Source organism: Clupea harengus, chromosome 22, assembly GCF_900700415.2.
Source record: "Clupea harengus chromosome 22, Ch_v2.0.2, whole genome shotgun sequence".
Taxonomy (NCBI): Eukaryota; Metazoa; Chordata; class Actinopteri; order Clupeiformes; family Clupeidae; genus Clupea; species Clupea harengus.
The window spans coordinates 20,880,223-20,901,343 of record NC_045173.1 but is presented as its reverse complement, the minus strand read 5'-3'; the positions used below and the strand labels follow the sequence as shown (position 1 = coordinate 20,901,343).

The window sequence follows — 21,121 nt, the reverse complement described above, 5'->3', positions numbered from 1 at the left end:
GGGCGCTGTTGGCTCTGGGGGGCAGGTCCTCCCCAGACCTTCAGTGCTCAGGTGGGCTATCTCCCGGGCCTTTCTATGTGGAGTTTGCATGTTCTCCCCGTGTTCACAAGGGGTTTCCTCCAATAAGAACCCCAACAGGAAAAACATGCCAAAACAGAACATTCTCCTGTCCGTCCGTGACCGAGACGGACGGTTCACTTGGTCACCGGGCGCTGAGAAGCTGCCCACTGCTCCTGGAGGGTACTGGAGGAAGGATGGTCCGGGATGGGTCAAATGCAGAGCGTACATTTCACAGCGACCTCAGACCTGCGTGTGTTTGTGTGTCCTGTGTCGCCTCCATAAAATACACGTGTGTGTTGCAGTGTGCCGCTTGTGGCAATAAAAGAACTGACTGAAGACAGCCTTGTTTGTTTTTTTGTTTGTTGTATTCTGCTGCTGCTGCTGCTGCTGCTGCTGCAGATGATGATGAAGGTGATGATGATGATGATAGATGTTAGTGAGAGTGATATGATGGTCAGTTTGAGTGACACGATTACAAACCATCCAATCACAAACCACCACTGCCCAAGTGTGATTTATCTATCTGGCAAAAAATATCCCATTCCCTTTATTGGAGGAGTGGTGCATTAAGCCTACATGTTTCTGTATTAGCAAGGAAGCAGGAGCAAACCTGTGTTATGGGTTATGCAATTAATCTATCTCTGATTTCCTCGAAAGTAAAACTGGGAAGAGGTAATATAATTTGTAGAATGAAATGCTCAGTCAGTAGTAAACAAATGTTATTCATTATGTAAATACACAATAATGACATTTCTTGTTATTTCCATTCACATACTATAGTCTAATTTAACAAAGGCAGAAAAAAAGAATGCCGGGCCACACCAGCACATTTCCTACTAAATCTTTTTTTTGCCGCAACGGAATACATAAACAGATTGCATTCAGGTTGGTCCAGGAGAAATGCATCAACATAAACATAGCTCTCCACCTTCCATATCGTATGCACTCTCCTTTCATGTAGTAACTCCTGCTCTTGTGTTTTACGCATCAAGTTCTTTCCCCGTCACTGGGATATCCCATATCGTCGGTATATCTCCGCATACAGCCACCAGTAGTCTTGCGTTATGAATATGTCCACTCGCTCCTGCTGACCCAACGCTCAGCTAAACCGGCTTTCACTCACCTGTTCGATGCAGCTAGGGCTCTGAATGCATCGACTGCACCAAATAGCCTACAGTTTGTTCCCAGAATAATTCTAAGTAAAAAAAAAACATGTAAAGGATAACATTTCAATCTAATTAACATAGTTTCCTGAGAAAAAACCTAATATGCTGCCGCAGTAAACGCAACACTAAGACAATTCTTGCTCATCACCACACCATACCTTCCGTACCCTTTTGGGGAAAGGAGTGAAAGTAGCCTACTATGACAACCCTGGCTGCCATCTGAAAACTTTTATTTCCATAGAAAACAGAACTGAGCCTCTCCTGCTCCTGTGTCGCACCGCAGCAAGTGTCAGAATATCTGTTGAAACACTTTCGGCAAAGATGTAAGCTTTACAGTTTTCATTTCAGCACCCAGCTCTGAAGTTGCAAATGGGTTCCATTAGATGGATTGATTATTAAATTGAATATGCATCACATGTTATGCATGTTTGGTCATTTTACATTCTAAATAAATAAATTCTCTAGAATGGATGCCTTAATAAATGGACTATAATGAATACAAAAAAATAACGCAAGTTAGTCATAGAATCCAATTCAGCAAACCTCACAAAAATCACACACCCTAATTAACGATATAACAGTCAGTTCTTAGAGATGTGGCTTGTGCATTTTAAATCGCGTCTGATGTAATGTAATTGTTTACAACAACGGAAGAAGAACTATGGTTTATTGACTGTAAAAGCACTTGTGGTGAACGCTGTCCAGAACCCATGGCGATATTGCCACATTGTAATCTTGTCTGATGCATTTAGTTTAGTGGGATTGTTTGGCAAAGCTATTGGTCGGCTATAACCAAACCTTTCACTAATGAACTTCAGCCTAGCTCTGCCCACTTAGAGCCTCTGGCCACACCTTAACCTCTCTCTCTGAAGCATCTATGTGTTTGTGCAACATTGGGCATTCCACCAGCTGTGATCACTCTCAAACCAGGACCCACAGAGACAGAGGACAAAAACACAGAAAGAAAAAGAAAGAGAGCTACGAACAGTGTTCAGTGAACAGTGAACTCCACCACATGGCTGTGGGACTTTTAGCAACATGCTCTCAGAGCTGAAGTCCACCCTTGATACACATACGTGACTGCATGAATGGCATGATCCTGGGAGCTAATCTTCCAAAGCCTTGTGTCAAACATAACAATATTTGGATGATAACAGGACATGGATCAACTAAGCCTAGACTTCCAATATATATAATGTCATACAATGTGGGGCTCCCGTGGGAGTCCAATCCAGGAATTGAGTTGTGTGGCACCTGCTTGCTGGGGAGTAGGGAAGCAAAGTTTTCACTCTTGTCATGGTAGGACCAGCACACAGGATTTAAGGCTTAATACCAATTAAACCTGAGGGCTGAACACCCCTCGCAGTCAGAGGGGAACGAAAAGAACTTTGGCCTCAGTCCCCATGTGACATGAATGCATATGTGTGTGTTGTTGATGTCCATTTGTGTGTGTGTGTGTGTGTGTGTGACACGGTTTCATGTGCTAACGCAGTCACCAGCTTTCCCAGAAGCCTCCTGTTCCAAAACCACAGAGACAAACCACAAAAGTCTTTTTTTAACTTGTTTTCCTAACGCAACCAAATTCAAATGAGGAACCAAGCACTTTTCTTGGCAGCCACTACTTGTTTCTGTATCAGAACAGAACACAGGGAACTGAGGAGAGAGAGAGAGAGAGAAAGATTGAGATATTTAGTAAGGAAAAAAGGAAAGACAGATAGTGAATAATCGAAAGAGAGAGGCAGTGTGTGTATGGGTGATAGAGTGAGGGACATATGTGTATGTGTGTGTGTGTGTGTGTGTGTGTGTGTGTGTGTGTGTGTGTGTGTGTGTGTGTGTGTGTGTGTGTGTACACGAGTAAGCAAGTAGATAGAGATAGAGAAAGAGAGAGAGAGAGAGAGAGAGAGAGAGAGAGAGAGAGAGAGAGAGAGAGAAAGAGAGAACGAGTACTTGTGAAAACATGCCCCCTCACCGAGGCTTCCTCTGGCTAATACAAGTGGTCCAGAGGAGCTTTTTGTCAAAGCAAACAGAAAGACATGCTGCTAGTGTGTTTTACTGGCCTTGAAGTGAGCTAGTTCTAAACAAAGCCAATACAACCACACCAATAACCGCCTGCTACCATTCTATGGATCTGTGCTAGCCTTCCTTAACTGTGCTTCGCTATTTGAAGAAGAATCTGAGATAATACTAACAATCTCTGATTTCCAACATCCAGCTGGACAGATAATTGCTGATTCGTGAATAGGTGCCACAGTAATATCAGTTGATTGTGTTTGGATTACATCAGGTTGCAACATGAATAATTGAGCAGGTGATTTCATTACAGATAACAAGGTTGTTCTTAATTCTAACATAATCACAGAAGATCAGGTATGTCTTCAGCGTAAAACAGGTATGTGCTCATACAGATGCAGCTACACAGACTGTAACCCAGATGGGTATACCTACCACATCTACAAAAATACAGCGGGAGGATCACAAAGACAACTTCTGTAAGTGGCAAAAAAGTGGGCTTCTGGTGTGGGAAAATACATAAACTCAAACTCCTGACAGCACATAAAGCGTGTTACTTGTATTTACAATAGCATCATTAGTCTTCAGAGACAACCCTTTCCCTGGAGGCCCTACAAGGTCTACAACAGAGTCACATTGAAGGTTTAATCTCAAGGTAAATAAGATGACCCGTTTTTGCAGCTTTCTGGCATCAACAAACACAGGTTTCGAAGAACTGTTGCCGTTGCATTTAAGACCACACCGCGCAGAACAAAACGCAAACACTGGGCGCATTCCATGAAAGGACAAAGTGGGCTAGCTATAGCCACCTTTCTTTGCGCCCCTGAGTCCAATTAAGAGCAGTGTAAAACTCTATAAGCCAGAAACACAGCTCCGAAAACCAAAGCTTTGTAGATAGACAGGAACTACTTCGCTTGTGTAGTGTCTTTTTTCACAAGAATATATGGAGGCGTGTCGTGTAGGATGAAACTAACCATGACTACACAAACAAGCCTTTTTTAGTGTCCCCCTCTGTGGAATGCGAGTCGTGCAAATTTAGGGCCGTAGGACTATAACACAACAATACCAGGTATTTGCATGAAAATAAAAGGGCACACTCTCACCGCAGATATTGTCAAAGTCCACAGTTTTTAGCTCCCACCCTTGTCCCTGACTGCAACAACACTGCTCTGCTAACTACAATTGTGTAGTTGTCAGCAGATACCACAGCTACATACACTGTCAGATCTACACTGGCAATCGCAGCCTATATCAGATTACTGGTATTCGAAAGTAGATAGCGTATTTACATAGTTGTGTGGTTAGTCTCGGCGGTTACAGTAATCGTTATGCATTTGAATTAAATAAAACATTACTTACATAACGTCTCAACTTTTTCTCTGGCGGAGACTTTCTCAACCACCCCGAATGCACCACATCTCCCCCACTCATCTTCTCCCTCTTTTTTTGTGCCGTGGAGAGGTTAGTGTTGCAAGTTACAGATACTGTTCTGTGAATGAGAAAACGGCGAGTTACATTTGATAGATGGAAAAGTAACAATGTTCGCTTCAAATGTAACAAAATCAACAGCGATAAATACCGTCACTCCTCCCTCTCACGGCGGTCCACTCTGTATGAGTGGTTCCCAACAGCGACACTTGAGGGCACAAACTCCTCTGGAGTCCCCTTGTCGATGTAGGAAAATAAGCCAAAAGTTGAATCACAAAACAACAATAGTGTGTTAAAATATGCAGATAGAGGTGTTTACACTCTGTATGTAAACACTTACCCAGGAGGAACCACCTCCGTTTTCGTTTCAAGGCAGGAACGACAGCAACATTCAGCTGCGATTGACACTAGCCAAGTTCGACGTGCACTGAAAAGGTTTTCTCTGATTTATTTTAAAGTCGAATGAATCTTTCCTCCCGATATAGGATGATACTTCTCCTCAACCTTGACACCCATTATCGATGCACAGGCTCTGCATTAGAATTGTTGAAAAAATACTTGTTTCGCCGGCCTTCCTCCTAGTTTCGCTCCCTTCGGCTCCTTGTGATTGACAAGCGGGAACGTCGATACTTTCCCTAAACTCAGCCTCCTTCAGACCATGGAGGCAGGGAGAAGGTGGCGTGCAAGAAAAAAGCAAGGGGCGTTACATTATGGGAAATGTAGTCTTCAAACTTAACGTTACTCAGCACAATTCTCCATTACGCAAGTGCTGTTTGGTGTGACTCGACGCGCAGTGAACCAGTGCCTACAGAGTGTTTACACAGATTTCAGACAACAGACGTGAAGTACTTACGTTATCAGTCTATCACAAGTCTAATGTGTGGTCTACACAGGACGTAACAGTGCTCCCTTGCTACCTACCTTTGAAAAATACATTCCATATGGCAATGTCTTTGAAATAGCAATGAAACCATCTCATAATTCCAAGAGACATAATTCAGATATACTGTATCATACAGATAATTCCGTAGAAGACACCATTTAATTTAATAAGATCCTAACAAAACCTTCTTGCCTTTAGTGAAAGTCTTTCATAACTTTGATAAAGTCCTATAACCATTTCCGTTTCTATATCCAATAGATACGTCACTTTTGGAGAAAATATTTCCAGACACTTCACAAGTAATCTCAAATTCCAATTCAAATTTTCATTGAAATAGCCAAGTGTCATCTGGATTTAGAGTGTCCTCTTTTGTAATTACCCATGTAACTTTGCTGATGCCATGATGCATTATTTGGTTAATTTAGGAAAGGCCTATATAACTCGATCCCATTGGGATAATGCAATTTATACAATGCTATTGTAATGTTAATCACAACTGGAATAATATGCCTCACAGAGGAGCAATACAGCTTTTACATGTTTAAGGTGAACCAAAATGCAGATGACAACTTCTTGAGAATGTACTGAATGCACTGACATTTCTTAACCTTACACACACAATAGTATCGATACAACATGAATTAGTCTCAATCAGCCTTTGAAAAAATTTTAACACCAAGGTTGGAAAATGTGATGGAATTTGATTCACTTGACATCCATGGGTTCCTCTACTTTTTCCCAAACAGGCATTGGACACTGATGCTGAAAACATGCTATTTGACTAAAATTTGGTAAAATGATGTGTTTGTTATTTGACCCGCTTACAGCTTGAACAGTATAACAAGCACACAAAATCAGGATTTCCTCTTTAGAATCAGACACATGGCACAGAATAAATATAAGAAATATATTTCTGATGTATTGACAGAAATAATAAGACCAATACAGTTTATTAAAAACTGTACCCGTAGAAATACAAATCAGTAATAAAAACCTAGACTGTGAATGTAATAATGTTTTCCTCTCTTCGGTGGCATAGATGGTGTTTTGGAGCCATCTAGGGTGATACCGAAGTAGGCCATAGACATAGCCGTGGTTGGTTCCTGTTTAAGAACGCTTTCTTGCTGAACTGGTCGATAGAAGACAAATGTTTAGTTGAGGTTTATGTAGAACTGTATTGTATAGTTAGAAGAAAGAATGATTATCTTTTAATCTGTATGGAGCCTTCAAACTTTTTCTTTCAGTTTGTAGACTTAACCATTGAACCTATGTCGAGAACCCCAAAGCTCATCAAACAAGGCCATAGCCTATATATACTGTAGTGTTTTTTGTTCCTTTGACATCCCTTCTTTTTGTTAAAATGAGATTGGCTTTGAATGTGTTTAATGTTTAATTTGTATTTTTATAATGTGTCTTCAGCATTGATTCACAAATCTAACCTTTCCAGGACTTATTCACTTGCACATATTAAAACCTCAAGGCAGTTTTGTGTGCCAAAAGATTATTTTTATTGTCACTAACACAATAATAGCTTTAGTGTTAACATTTAAAAATGAACATTGACTGTGGTTTGCAATATCATTTTTATTTACTTTTGTAATAGTAGACATCCTCTCCAGTTCCGATGATTGAACTCTAGTCAGAGGCCTAACCTTCCATACAGCTTCAACACTTGTATTGTAATAAGATATCCTAAAAGAAGATTCGCTGGTCAAAAAACATGTAAACACATGCAGAATCATCCAAGTCAATCGAGTCAAAGCTTGGTACGTATGCTGGGTGCAAAAGAGAAATATCTTTGCAAATAATTTAAAACACAAACACTAAAGGACCGCCATGTATTAAAAGCTGCTAAAGAATATGGTGAGACTAGTCATGCTTTCACTTGGAATTTAAACATTAATGAGAAATGCATTAAAACTGTTGCCATTTTTACTACTCTGCACAAAGTACCACTGATATGTGAAAAGAGCTGGGTTAGGGTTAGGGCTGTAAAAGTAGGCCCAGGGCTTCCAAAGGCTCCTAGTCAGACACAAAAATAGTTTCATTTGTAAGTGTCTGACAATACAATTTTATCGATGTTGTACGTGATGTTTCACTATGAATGCACAGTGTAGCTGCCATTGTATTTAGCATACAACCTTTTTCTATGGAGTAGTTTTGAGGACATTGTTATGAACCTTGTTATGGCAGTCATGCTAGCCTTTCATTAAATAAACGAATCCTGTGTTAAGACTGTGTTATGACTGCAAAACAGTGCACAGGATGACCCCAGCTGAACCTCTTCCCATTTGAGAGAGAGAGAGAGAGAGAGAGAGAGAGAGAGAGAGAGAGAGAGAGAGAGACAGAGCTGGATGCCCTTGCTTCTGGGTGCACAGTGTGCACTTCTTGCAATGAAAATGTTACTTGTTTGGACTCAGTACAAATGAATGGCAGTGTTGATGTGTCCATACAAAATGGTGAATCAGGAAGTGTGTAATTCTCCACTGCTGAATAATTGAGAGACATTGATTTACAAAATCAGTGCTTCACCGTTCAGGCCCACAGAACATGCAGTGCTGGCAAGCTAATGGCCCAGCATGTCCCTAACCAGCTATAAGGGTCACCAAGGACTGGACCTCTGTAGTTTTTTTGGATTAAACATTTAAATTTGAAGCTACTGTAGATCTGTTTCTTAGGTAAGCCAAGGACTGAAGAAATGTCATGACGCATATAGCTTAAACACCGCACACACACACACACACACACACTCAAAGGATCTTGATCTCGAGGAAAATTGTCTACTTTTATGAAAACCAACATTGGGTTTATATGCAGTTTATAGAACATTCTTAACCCAACGATCACCTGGACCTCACACATTTTCAAACCCTAGTTACGGCCCTGCGGCCTAGTATGCTATGTGAGGGCAAGGGGTGTTGCAAGATCCGTAATAATGACCCAGCCAGTTTGGAAATCACAAGCTTGCCTGGGTACATGACGTATATTACTGATGTAACTGGGAGTCCACTAGCAATATGAAATCCACTGGCAACCTGAACAAGAACAATCCATTCTGATTCTGATTCTGATCATCTTCCATTTCAACCTCAAAACACCCATCTGCTACAAGTGAACTTTTTTTTCGTCATGTATCATTGAATGTACAGTTCTGATTAGTTCAAAATCCATCAGCAATAATTCTAACTGAGGGAACATGTAATCCTAGTTTTACAAGGTATTAGCACCCAGAAGCTGTTCTGCTTCACAATCCTGAGTCTGAAGGAAAGTTGGCTTGGTTGTTACGCTTCAAACACATTGGATTGTTCATCCCGAACAAGTTTGGACTGCACTTGCACAAGAATACTTCACACGCTTAAGAAACAACTAAAATGTCTCAGTTTATGCATGCCTTTACCTGCTAGTCAGGATAATACACTTATTTGCTGCCACAAGGGTCAAGGTTTAGTTTGGAGCACAGATTAGAAATTGGAGTTTAAGTACAAAAATCAAAAAAAAAATGAATGGACATTTACATCTTCATGGACCACGGCATGATTTATCCAGGCCATCTGAAACAAACACTGTTCCAAACGCTAACAATCAGATTATGGCTCTTCAACTAAAGATTACTTAATATAGAATTATATTTCTGCCGTTCTCCGTCCACTGGAAATCATGATTCAATTTGTCTCTGCCAACCTTTATAAACACACTACATGTGCATGGGTTGGAGTTTTCAAGTTAAAAAAAGAAAAAGAAAAAATAAAAATATCCCCATAGGGTAAAGTCACCGGTTGTGACGTTAGTTAACAGTGTCTGATGTCTAGACTACACATGCCTGGCTCTAGTTTCTAAAAGCCAGGGTGATGCAGAGAGCACAGCACAGCACAGCATCTCGTCTTGGCTCTACCTTCAAGCAGTCTCTGATCTTTGATCTGCGTCCCACATCAACCAACACAGAGACCATCAAGCATGAAGAGACAGCAGGGAAGAAGCAGAAACCACCCACATTAGTCAAGTCGAGCAGAGCTTTGTCGTCATCTCTGCCATATACAGTAATCCACACAGAAGAGACCAAATGATGTCCTCCTTAGACCATATGGAGCAACATAACATAGAAAACACTATACTAAAAATAAGCCCTATAAAAAAAAAGACTACTTAATGCGGGGACACATTGGAAAGACGCAGTGCATTGAATATAAATATAGTGTAAACATTGTAAACTGTATGTAAACAATATGGATGTGTGGAACCTTCTCCTCGCTGGCTCTGGGTTCTGGCCCTCAAAGCAGACGCAGAAGGCGTTGAATGTGTATGGCGGGGTCCTTTAGTCTGTGATGGTCTGGATGCCCTGACACATGCACCGTGTCTCTCGAACTGGTGAAATGATGACTGGTGAAATGATCATAGACTTTCCGTGCGTAGTCCCACTTTTCTCTGCTTGATGCTGCGGGACAAGTTGCTTTTTGCTGCTCTGAAAGCAGCATCCCGGGTTTGTAACAGTTTCTGAAGTTGTGCTGTAAACCATGGCCTTTGCACTTGTTGATGTATCTGGTCACTGAGGCAGTGTACTCGTCAACGTCTATGCAGTCAAAGCAGGCCTGTAGAGCTTCAGTGTCTGCCTCTGGCCATACTCTTGACCTGTTCTGTTTCAGGTTGTCCCCTCTTCAGTAGTGGTTTGCATGCTGGAGTGAGCATTGTAAAACGCCTGTGTGTGTGTGTGTGTGTAGACAAGAAGTGGAAACTGGACATGATTGTACTTCCACAAAACTTTACTTCTATGAAAAAAAAGATTTATCAATATTAACATTGTACAGCAAGAACCAGAGTTAATATCCATTTTTCTTTTCTTTCCAAGTCATCTTGTATTTAATCTTTAAGTCATTGTATACCTGTCTCTTATACTCATTTGAATTAGGGTATAGAAAGGCACATAAAACCAGAGATTATTTAAAAAAAATCTCTCTAAATGAAAGAAATAATTTAGGAATACTAAGTAGATATACATAACCACCCCAAATCATTTGAATTTATCTTCTGATGAACATTTAGCATGCAGTTTGTGTTCATTTAAAGGGACTGGGATAGCTTAAAAATCAAACCAAGTTTTTCAGGTTTTACCTCAAATGTAGGCCAAATCACTCATTCTTGACATATTTGGTGTAACACTTCTAGCCTGTAGTTCTTCATATGCAGTAAATGCATTACCTTATCTCTATTTGTGTGGTCATGCTCACCATGTCTGGAATTATCGACTACATTTGCGGTAAGTAAAAAATTAGTGTGAAAGTGATTTTTTTTTTTTGTCAGGTTATCCCTTTAAAAGACAACAGGGCTTTAAAAACACACTTCAAACATATTTCACTTGCAGTTTATAATCAGAACAAATCATTTAAACCATATTAAAATACCTTGCCTATTTCTGAGGATGAACCGTGGTCTCTCAGAGGAGATCTCAGTTGCATTGTATCCTAATGTACTGTTTTTATGCATTGTAAAATGTCATTCCCTGTGATATCTGCATCAGCGAAATAAAGTAGTAAGTCATAGGTGTCACTTTGCATTTAATTCATTTGAGCCTTTCCTGAAAGAGCAAAAAATGAAAGCGAAATGCATGCACACCAGAGAAATGGGAGGTTCAGAGGGTGAGAGGGAGGGTGTCTGTCATGGCACCCATCATGGCACCCAAGTTTGAGGTCAGGGGTTATTTAACCAACTGTTAAGAAAGAAACCAAAAAATAATATTGTGTCCAGTGTAGTGGGTGTGAAAGTATTTTCAGTAATTTCAGTACAGTGTGTCCTAGCTAATTTGTGTGTGTGTGTGTGTGTGTGTGTGTGTGTGTATACAGTGTATGAACGTCCGGTCATGGTTCCTTAGAACACCAGCCTGCTAACGGTGTTGAAGCCCCCGCCTCCTCCACCGCCTCCTCCTCCTCCGCCGGACGGGCCACAGCTACCAGGGGGCTCATTGTCGTCTGAGCCGTTGGGGCGGAACGAGCAGGAGGCCGAGGCGGCCTGCAGGGCCCGGGTGCGCGCATTCAGCTCCTGCTCCTGCAGAAAACCAACATTACAAACATGAACACCTTAGCAGCAGGAATACTAGCCATACTGCAGCCAGTCTCAAAGAGAGCGGACACACTGATATCGCATCTTGATCATGGAGACTTCCGGCAGGGCAGGGCATACGACCCCAATATGAGGTCAAACTTGTAGGCAAATGCTGCTGACTTCTGCTGTTAGCATTAGCAGCTATGTTATGTTGGTGCAGGACACTTTATAACTGCATAAGAAATGGTTTGCCAACTGTAGAAAAAAAAATCTGAACTGCTAAATGATTGCAATGAATGATTGAGTTAGAAAATAATTATTTTAATGGACATTTTGAAGGATTCATCCACTGTAAACGAAGAGTACTAACTTACAAAGACTGTGTCTTATTTTAGTGATGATGAGATGCAACAGATACACACAAATCATCCCACATTGCACTTCTTGTGGTAGATGCACTACACCAACACATGACCCTATCTTGCTAGTCAGAGTTGGGCTTACCAGAATGAGGTTTGGCCCCTATTATATCTAAATTGGCCAAGGACAGTCTCCTTTGAAAAAAGGGGGATGCTGACTGACTAGCAAAACAGAATAATATCAATAATTATCTCTTAGTCACATACAATGATACCGGTTTCGATGCAACTGGACAAATACATGTTTCCTGGTGCACTGATGAAAACCTTTTTGGGTGTTAATTCCAGATACACATAGATACACAGATATTTCTCTGAGCAGTGAGCACTAACCTGCAGGTAGAGTTTGTTGTCTTTGGTGATGGCGTCCATGAGCTCTTTCTGGAGTGGGGGTTCCACCCCGAGCCTCAGGCCGTTAGTGTGGACCCCCCCGCCCCCACACGCCCCACCGGAGCCCTGCCTCCTGTAGATGAGCACGTAGGCCGTGTCCTTTGGGAAACGGCTGGTAACATTCTGCACCGAATGAAAGGTTGTGAAGGTCACCCTGCTGTCATTAAACAGAGTCCAATCACTGGATGATTGGTCGTGTGACCCTTCTGCCTCACAGCTGCCCGAGGGCAGTTCTGATTGGCTGGAGGTGCCAAGCCCTTCCTGTTCTCCATTGGATGGCGGGAGGAAATTAGATGAGGCTGTGGGGGCGGAATTATCCTCGTAATCAACAGCGCTCATGTTTCTCCCATACGTGTAGTAGTGCCCACTCTCGGACGACATCCCAGAATGCATCACAACCGAAGTCAGAACATACGACATAGTCCGGACCTCAGTTCTGCTCTCGCCGCCTTCTCTAAGTCCGTCAGTCACGGGTCCTCCTCCGTTCGTGCTCGCGCTCGTCTGCTTCACTCCTCCGGTCTCTTCCCTCTCGTCGAGGTCCTCCTCTCTCTGCGAAGGCTTGAGCTTCTTGGCCTGGTTCTCGCCGCTGTCAGGTGATAGTGATTGTGCCGCCTCCTGCTGGTGCGTTGGCTGTGTCTGGTGGACGGGCAGGTGCATGCGCAGTGGGACACGCACGTCGTCCAGGATCTTGCGACGCAGCTGGCGAGCGGCGTCGTAGGAGAAGCGCAGAAGCGTAAGGATGAGGTACTCGGGCGCCGCCACCACGCGCACGCCCCGCTCCGCCCGCTGCAGCGAACCGCACCGCTCACAGAAGTACCGGTTCTCCTCCTCCAGGATCTCCGGTGCCAGCATGTAGTCCACCAGGTCTGGCAGCGCCAGCGGCGGCCCACTTCGCGCCTGAGGTGGCGGGGGGCTTTGCCGCTCGGCACCAGGTCCGACCCCGTCTCGCGTGACGGGGCCCATTTCGACCTGCGCGCTCTCGCCGCCCCCGTTGACGGCACCACGTGGCGGGCTGTGCTGGGCCTGAGGGGGGCAGAAGGCCAGCGGGAGGTCAGTGAAGGGCTCCTCCTTTTCGGACACGCTGTGGCAGCGCAGGCAGCGGATGCCAGTGGACAGGCGGCCGCCGAACATGCGCTCCACCAGGGTCTGCCCACTGTTCGCCAAAGTGTTGTCAGGGGTGTCTTGGGGGACATGGGCGTCTTGGGGGACATGGGCAGCACCGGGGTCTTGAGTAGAGGTGGTGGACTCGTCAGCTGTGGAGGCCTCACTGGCCTTTGGTTTAGCCTCCGTCAGGGCTCGAAGTGCCAACTCTTCCTCATGCAACCTGTATTCAGAGACAAAAGGAAATGCAACTGTACTTTAACTACATATGTTATATTTGTACTACTACCACCACCACTAATATTACCACTACCACTACTTTTACCACCACCACCACTAATATTACTACTTATACCATCCCCACTACCACCGCTACCACTAATGCAGAAATTAAATTCATGCTGGCAACAGTTACACTGGCCAAAGAGATCAGTATCTTTTCATGACAACACCTATCACTAACACTTCACCGGAAAACAATAACACCATGATAACAAGCCAAGGTCTTCTAGCAAAAAGGATGAAAAGAATATAGCAGTATGGCCAAACATTTTCTAGTCTTGCAACAGTGCTCAATGTTACTCTCTGTTTACAAACTCCTGCTCTCTGCGGTGTCATGGTGGAGTTTCCATGGTTACCGGTCTAACAGGAAGCGCAGGTACTCTGAGCAGTCCTGCTGGGAGCCGACCGTGAACCAGGGAGGGCGCGTGGCCTCAAAGAAATTCCTGGGTGCGTACGCGGCTCTCTATGGGAGACAGGGTACAGAGATAAATGTGAAATACCTGCTGTTTCTTTCAACAGGCTCTACAGAGGGTGCCACAAAACCTCACACCTCACTCGAGGCGACGTGTGTTAAAAACATGACACTGTGCAACATGAACATGAAAATACATACTGGGGTTTAAAGACTTATTAAATAAATAATAATAAAAAAAAATTTGATTTTCACATAGAAAATATCCTGTGTAACTTTGAAAAGAAGCCATGGTATTTTGAGGGACACTGTGTCTGAGTTGTCACCTGTGTGTGGGTCAGAAAGGCAAACAGGAGCTGCAGTTTCTTCATCAGAGTATTGCTGCCATTCAGTTGCAGCGACAAAACATGCCGTCTGAAACTGTGGGGGGAGAGAGAGAGAGAGAAAGAGAAAAAAAGAATGAAAGATGGTCTTTATGGGCACTGACTTTCTATTACTAGACCCCTACTGGATGCTTTGCCACAAGCCCACTCACTCGGTGGCCATGAAGAGAGTCTGGATGACGCTGTTCATGTAGCAGGTATTTCCCAGGTTCACCAGGCCCGTCTTCCCCGTCTCCGACTTCGCAGCCAGCTGCATCAGGCCTGGGGCAAACAGGTTAGACTGGGATGTCCAGGCACTTTGGTTCAGGATCAGCTTGATCTTCTCCTCGCTAGGCTTAGGCAGATCCTAAAATGGGCAACAAGAGACTGTGTCAATTGCAGTCCTTTTTAGTTACTTTTTTTGTGTTTTTAAAAGCTGTGTTATGAGGAGTTGTTCCATGATCTGAAATTTCAGTGCATTGGCGAAAACTAGCTCTGAATCTGCAATTCAATCGAATGTGCACTTCTTTGGTCGACACACTTTTTAACATGCTTCAAACATGAAAGTAAATATATTTTAGGATCTTTCTTGGCTCCCTTACTTTGATGACCTCCAGGATGCTGTCGTAGAGGTCTGGGAAGCCAGAATACTGGTACATCATGCAGTGGATGAGCTCCGTGAACTGCAAAAGGAAGGCCTTACTAGTGGGTAGGCCATCTCTTTGCAGGCTCTGAACCAACTGGACAACATGGGGCACAACCTGGGAGGATGGACGAGAACACAGGGGACCAATCAACTGCCTGCTCAAAAAAAAAAAATAAAAAAATTCATCCAAATGAAATGTATGTTTATTCATCCAGCTTGTATATTCTCAACTATAGACAACCCGTGGCAATCTTAAATCTAAAGGCAAATGACACACTGGATTTCAGGAAGTCCAGTAAAGACACAGAGAATGATTTGCTGTGTGTGCATGTGAAAGTGAAGCACTTTAACATGTCCATGAACCAAAAGATCATGTGACCAAAAGACAGACAGACAGAACACAGAGCGAGAGAAGAACAACAAAGAGCCAGAGAGAAAGAGAAAGAGGCACACTGGTGGCTCACCAGGTGGAAAGCCTCTGGGGAGTGCTGGAAACTCAGCAGCATGTGGGACAAAACCACCAGAGCCCCCTGCCGCACGATGGGGTACCACAGACGATTGTACACCTACATGGAGATGGAGACACACACACACACACACACACACAATAAAACACATTGTGTTGGGGAGCAAACAAAGTGAAACAAAACAAAATACAAATATGAAAAAAATATAAATCTCAAAATCTGAGCACCCACTACTTGCAGAACCATTCGTTCATGAAAACATTCATTCATTTCGAAAGACCATCATATCTTGAGCAAACCTTTTTGATATTTTAAAAGAATCTGGACCAAGCAAGCAAGCACGCACACACAAACACACACCAGTTCAATTTTGAGCAAGGTGACATCTATTAGGATGGTGAACTTCTGCACTGACGCCAGTCCCTTCAGTAGAGCAATGACCCAGGTGTCCACATGGTTAGCAAGGGGCCAAGACAACCAGTCGATCATCCTGAGGGACACAGAAAGAATTGAACATGAAGTGTCAGATGGGGTCAGGCTCATTACCATCCCAATAAACATGGTGCAGACAGGTCAGAGCAATCGCCACACAAGCACAGTCAGAGCGATGACAGACTGTGAACTCAGTGACCCATACGCTCCGTTCTGTCAGTTGACCAAAAAGGCTAACAAAGAAAATCAATAGGAACAGTGTCACGGCAAAAGCCTTTTGTTCAAGCAAAAACATAATTTTTTTCTTAGGCCTAAACATAGACTCTGCAACATTGTTGATAAAGGGACAGACACAGACACTAACACACACACACACACACACACACACACACACACATATATAAAATAAGGCTCTGTGAAACCTTTGTGGTGGTTTGAACATACACTGGCCAAATTAAGCAGCTAATCGGTACAAAATTGTTCTCCCACACAAACAGAAAGACAAACACACCTGCAGAGGGCCTTGGTCATGCTGGCATCTTTGACGTTGTGGTCGGTGGTGAGGCTCTTAATGAGCACGGTGATCATCTGCAGGGGGATGTGCTGCACCAGGCTGGCCAGCGAGATGGACGGCTCAAACGCCGGGTCTGCAGCATAACAGACACAGTTAGGAATGATGATTCCTATTCAGATGTGTACAGGCGAGTGAGTGCATGGGTGTGTTGATGTATACCTGCGTTTCTGAGGTACCTGATTGCGGAGAAAATGTTTAAGTACTCGATTTCTTAATAAACATTAAGTGCTGCTATGGGCAAACAATTAGGAACAAAAGATTACAGATGATTTATCAATCTGTATTTTTCTTGTTAATATTTAAGGTCTTGTGTATTTTCAAAGGTAAAATGAGTGATTTGCCAGCTAACGTTAAAACTAAATAAATGAAAAACTGAAACATACTACTTGTGTAAGTATTCAAACTCCTGTGCTTTTGAGTACCAGATTAAGGCAGATGACAAACTATTCACAATAATCACATAACTAATCATAATTAGGTAGATATAAAAAACACTCTGTCTAAGGGGCTATCAGCCAGGTTGGGAAATAGTGGAGGAAATGAAGACCACAGATGCACAGTGATTCAAATTCTAAAGTGAGAAGAAAACTCCAAGAAATTGAATGTCCAATTGAGCACCATTGGATCCATATGATTAGAGTGGAAGTTGCATCACACCACCCAGATGCTTTGTAGTAAAGCCTGTCCCTAAACCAAGCATCCGAGGAAGATATTTGATGGTGACGAGGCCACCACTGTCCACACATCAGCCCCCCCCCCCCCAAAATCTACAAAGTTCAGTGGCTGAACAAGGAGTCCACAACTTAAGAGCTATCCATACAACTGGACTGTATTGGAAGCAAAACACATTATTTTAGAAAATCAACATTTCCTAAAGTATGGCTAAATGTGCAAATCTGGTACTGTCTCACTTCAGAATACACTGTTATTGCAGCAAAGGCGTTCTCAGACAAAAATGAATGTATAGGGGGTTGAATAATCAGAATATTTTAGTTTTTTTATTTAAGTAGATAAAAAAAAAAACTTACTCAGCATTCAGAAATGTACTATAGCATAAGTGTTCACGATGACAATATTGATTGGGAAAATATGTATCTTTTGTAAAACAGAAAATGCCGATTTTTCAGGGGGATGGATACTTTTGCAAGCCACTGTATAACTGTATATAGGATTTCTTATGTGTGGGCCTCAGAGTGGTAGCATACATTTGTGAGTATGTGAGAGAGAGGGAGAGAGATAAGACTATTTTTTACGTGTGTGCACATCAATACCTGTCTGTGTAAGCATCCATGCGTCTGTTCATGAATCACTGTCACAATTGTAGCTGTCTGTCAGTGTGTGTACAGATGTGTGCGTGTACAGATGTTTGTGAGTGTGTTTTCCTCTCACCTGTGGAGGAGATGATGGCGAACACTTCCTGCAGGGAGGGCAGAAGGGCCGCCGGCTCCGCCTTCCAGATGCCCTGCAGCAGCGCGCTGACGCGGTTCACCTGGGACACATACTCTCTCAGCTCCTTCTCCTGGTGGGCTGCACACTGGAAGTAGCTCATGGTGCGCACCAGCTGCTGGCAGAACAGTGCCCCCTGGCCCTTCTCGCGTGGCACACACTGTGGGAAGTCGGCGAGCAGCACAGCCAGACGGGCACAGAGCGCAGGCGTGGGACGCTCACAGACAACACGCAGGACTTCGGTCTGGAGCGCCGCCGCCACCTCCAGCACAGCCGGACAGCTGATGAGCAAACGCAGGCAGCCGTGGAGGAAGTCGAACAGTACCGGGTCGCGCCGGTCCAGGGGGCCGTAGCCCTGCTGAAAGAGGCCAAGGACGAAGTCTTTGCTGACAAAGTGTGCAAACTCGTTGCGGTGGTAGCGTGCGTATGCCTCCTGCACCTGTCAATCAGAGAAAAAAACAAATCACGACTCTCACTGCCATACACTAAAATGGTGCATGAGCAAAGATTAACAGAAGCAAGCCACCTCCCCCATATCCTTCCAAGAAAAACAATGATGGGATTGATGGCATTCCATTTGCCATCATACGGCACTTTATTATGACTGAAAATTGAAACATGTCACACATATCATGGCAAGAGGCCAGGGATATTTTGCTTCCACAGAGGTTGCGCACGCACCTGCTGCCCTGTCTGTCTCTGGAAGGCATCCTCGCCAAGCAGGATGAGGCGTGTGGTAAGGGCATAGAGTGCCTGGCACTGCTCCTCCGTCACCTCTTTCTCTGCCGCTTCCACCACCTTACGCACGATGGCCCGCTTGACTGGCAGTGGGTGCGAGGAGGTCACCAGTGCCTCCAGGATCTTGTCCATGGTGATGGTGATGACAGGCCTCTAGACAACAGCACCAGCATGGAAGTAAATGGGAGAACCCTCACCTAGAGATGATTGCAGGGTAGAGAGGGTGATAACATGTACAACTGGCAATATAAATAAGGTTATATAAAGACTGTTTCCAAAACAGCCTCAAACCCTTTAATAAACCATCAACTATGTGTGACAGAAGACGAAATGCAATATGATTTGGCAATGTATTGAACATTAAAGAGCTCATATTACAGTTTGAGCGCGGATATGGTCGGTGGTTTGCATAAATGTTCAAACAACATTACGGTAACGTCCATTGGTCCCTTACAACACGCTGACGAATAGCACATCGCGTTTGAGACATGGGGGGTATTTCAAGTTCGTGGTTTAGTGACAAACCTCACTTATAGAACAGCCCTATTCTCCTAACATTCATTCTCTCAAAGATTTGCGAATTCGAAGGCCCCCTGCATTTAGCGAGACAGAGGTCCGTGACCATACGCCCCATTTGTGAAGTTTGAGAACCAATGTCCAAGCAAAAAAAGCTCTTCTTTTAGGTTTACCATTTACTCTTGAGTTCACTTACCCAGGTTTGTCACTAAAGGTGAAGGTCCGATAATTAGCAGTTGCTTTTACTTACCGACTTACAAAGGCATTCTCAGTGACTTCGAATCGAACCCCTGTCAAAATACGACACTGATAGCGCTGTATGTATTTCGATAAACAAGGACTAAAATATTGACGGACTGGATCATAACCGTAAACGAACTTCATAAAATAGAATGTACGGCTACCGTGTGTCAAACGTCAGACTCTCTGAATTGGTTCTGTGGCGAAGTTGCTATCCAAGCTACCAAACAATCCTGTATTTAAAAGGGTACCGGTCGGTGCTTACCCACATCATAGTACCGATTTTACAAGTCACATTGCAAACGTGAATTAAGGTGTTTAAATTATATTTACTATAAGATATTTTCAGGTGACATTTCTATTCAGTGATCAGGATTTCAAAATCTAAATGTTATAAACAAGAGATGGACTATCGAGTATAAGCAATGTACCTAGATAGCTAGCTAGGTCTTTGCTACCGATACTTAAATAGCCTCGATAGCATGCTAGCTAAGTTTCGTAGAAGAGATTTGGGTAATTTACCTAAACACAACCGTCAGATTGCAAACAAACAATATGGTTTGCTTCCTTAACTGTGAAAACGCGGCGCATTGAAACTGTTATCACAACTAAGATACCTTAATTTAAGACTACCTCGTTTTATCAGACATCACACAGCTCAAAAACGAAACAAAGCAGGCTATGGATGTTACTGACTTAGCAAAAAATGTAGCTTCCCCTCACTCGTGCCAATCCACAACTCATACTTACCAAAATCTGTCATTTTCATGACGTTCAAAAGTTGTGTTAAACGACTGGTGTTCCGTCTTAACCAATTAATTGATATTTAAATTATTATTTCGAACTCTCTCGGTAGAAACAGCTGATTTTAAAAACCTTGGGCTAGGGAAACGTGACGTCACTTAAGAGGGTCCATTGCTTGTCACTCAGGACCTCAGATTATAGCACCCTTCTGTAATGCCGTTACGAAATGTCCGATTCCGGACCTACCCTACGATAAAACAAAACATACGCAAAACGTATGAAACGTAACAAAACTAATTTAGAACATTCAGATGTTTCAAAAAGCATATACAATTTCCACATCCTAATCTCACCAACAAGGCACATAGCCTACACCAGTCTATCTAGCCTACTGTCCAGCTTTTCCACTGATTTGAATATTCAACATTGGCATTGAGAAAACTACTTTTGCACTGCATTATATATTGCTTGAGTGCAGAAGACCAAATAACGTGGGGAATACTTGAATGTAGTATATTACAGGAAAGTCTTGTCATACGGGCCATATTTAGAGCAATAAGACAAAAGTTTGAAGCTGAATATGATGTTGCAGGTTGCCACTGTAAACATGGATCTGAACAACAAGCTACTTAAGTCCTAATTAACTAAACACTATTGTGCTCCATGCCACCTGCCACATCATTCTTTGTCGCTGCTGGAAACATGAATCAAATATCATTGCTGTAAGTGAAGGAAAATACTTAATCCTCATTTTGAAAACTATTACATTAAC

General features: G+C 43.2%; 2 protein-coding genes across 7 annotated transcripts in view; both read right to left on the bottom strand.

The window, feature by feature from the left end:
* gab1 (GRB2-associated binding protein 1) overlaps positions 1-5,432 on the bottom strand; it is a 64,638-nt gene extending 59,206 nt beyond the window's left edge. The window contains exons 1-3 of one of the 3 annotated variants that reach the window (XM_031560227.2): positions 5,005-5,432; positions 4,816-4,901; positions 4,596-4,725 (exon numbers count right to left, since the gene is read on the bottom strand). In XM_031560227.2, the coding sequence (XP_031416087.1) occupies positions 4,596-4,667 (72 nt within the window). In that variant the 5' untranslated portion in view covers positions 4,668-4,725; positions 4,816-4,901; positions 5,005-5,432. The remainder of the gene's footprint in view (positions 1-4,595; positions 4,726-4,815; positions 4,902-5,004) is intronic. The other 2 variants (XM_012818903.3, XM_031560228.2) reach the window with 2 other exon arrangements.
* Positions 5,433-11,079: 5,647 nt separating this feature from the next.
* usp38 (ubiquitin specific peptidase 38) lies at positions 11,080-20,554 on the bottom strand. 4 transcript variants are annotated; one of them, XM_012818898.3, is made up of 12 exons: positions 20,356-20,554; positions 18,793-19,046; positions 18,055-18,550; positions 16,603-16,738; positions 16,020-16,149; positions 15,657-15,758; positions 15,149-15,307; positions 14,720-14,913; positions 14,511-14,604; positions 14,129-14,235; positions 12,333-13,713; positions 11,080-11,583 (listed from the first exon to the last, which is right to left on the bottom strand). In XM_012818898.3, exons 2-12 carry the CDS (start codon positions 18,979-18,981, stop codon positions 11,407-11,409), a joined length of 3,165 nt encoding a protein of 1,054 aa, XP_012674352.2. In that variant the 5' UTR covers positions 18,982-19,046; positions 20,356-20,554; the 3' UTR covers positions 11,080-11,406. The 4 variants fall into 4 exon arrangements, with proteins under 4 accessions (XP_012674352.2, XP_031415670.1, XP_031415668.1 ...); XM_031559810.2 differs by lacking the exon at positions 20,356-20,554 and adding an exon at positions 20,302-20,321; XM_031559808.2 differs by lacking the exon at positions 20,356-20,554 and adding an exon at positions 20,239-20,297.
* Positions 20,555-21,121: the final 567 nt, after the last annotated feature.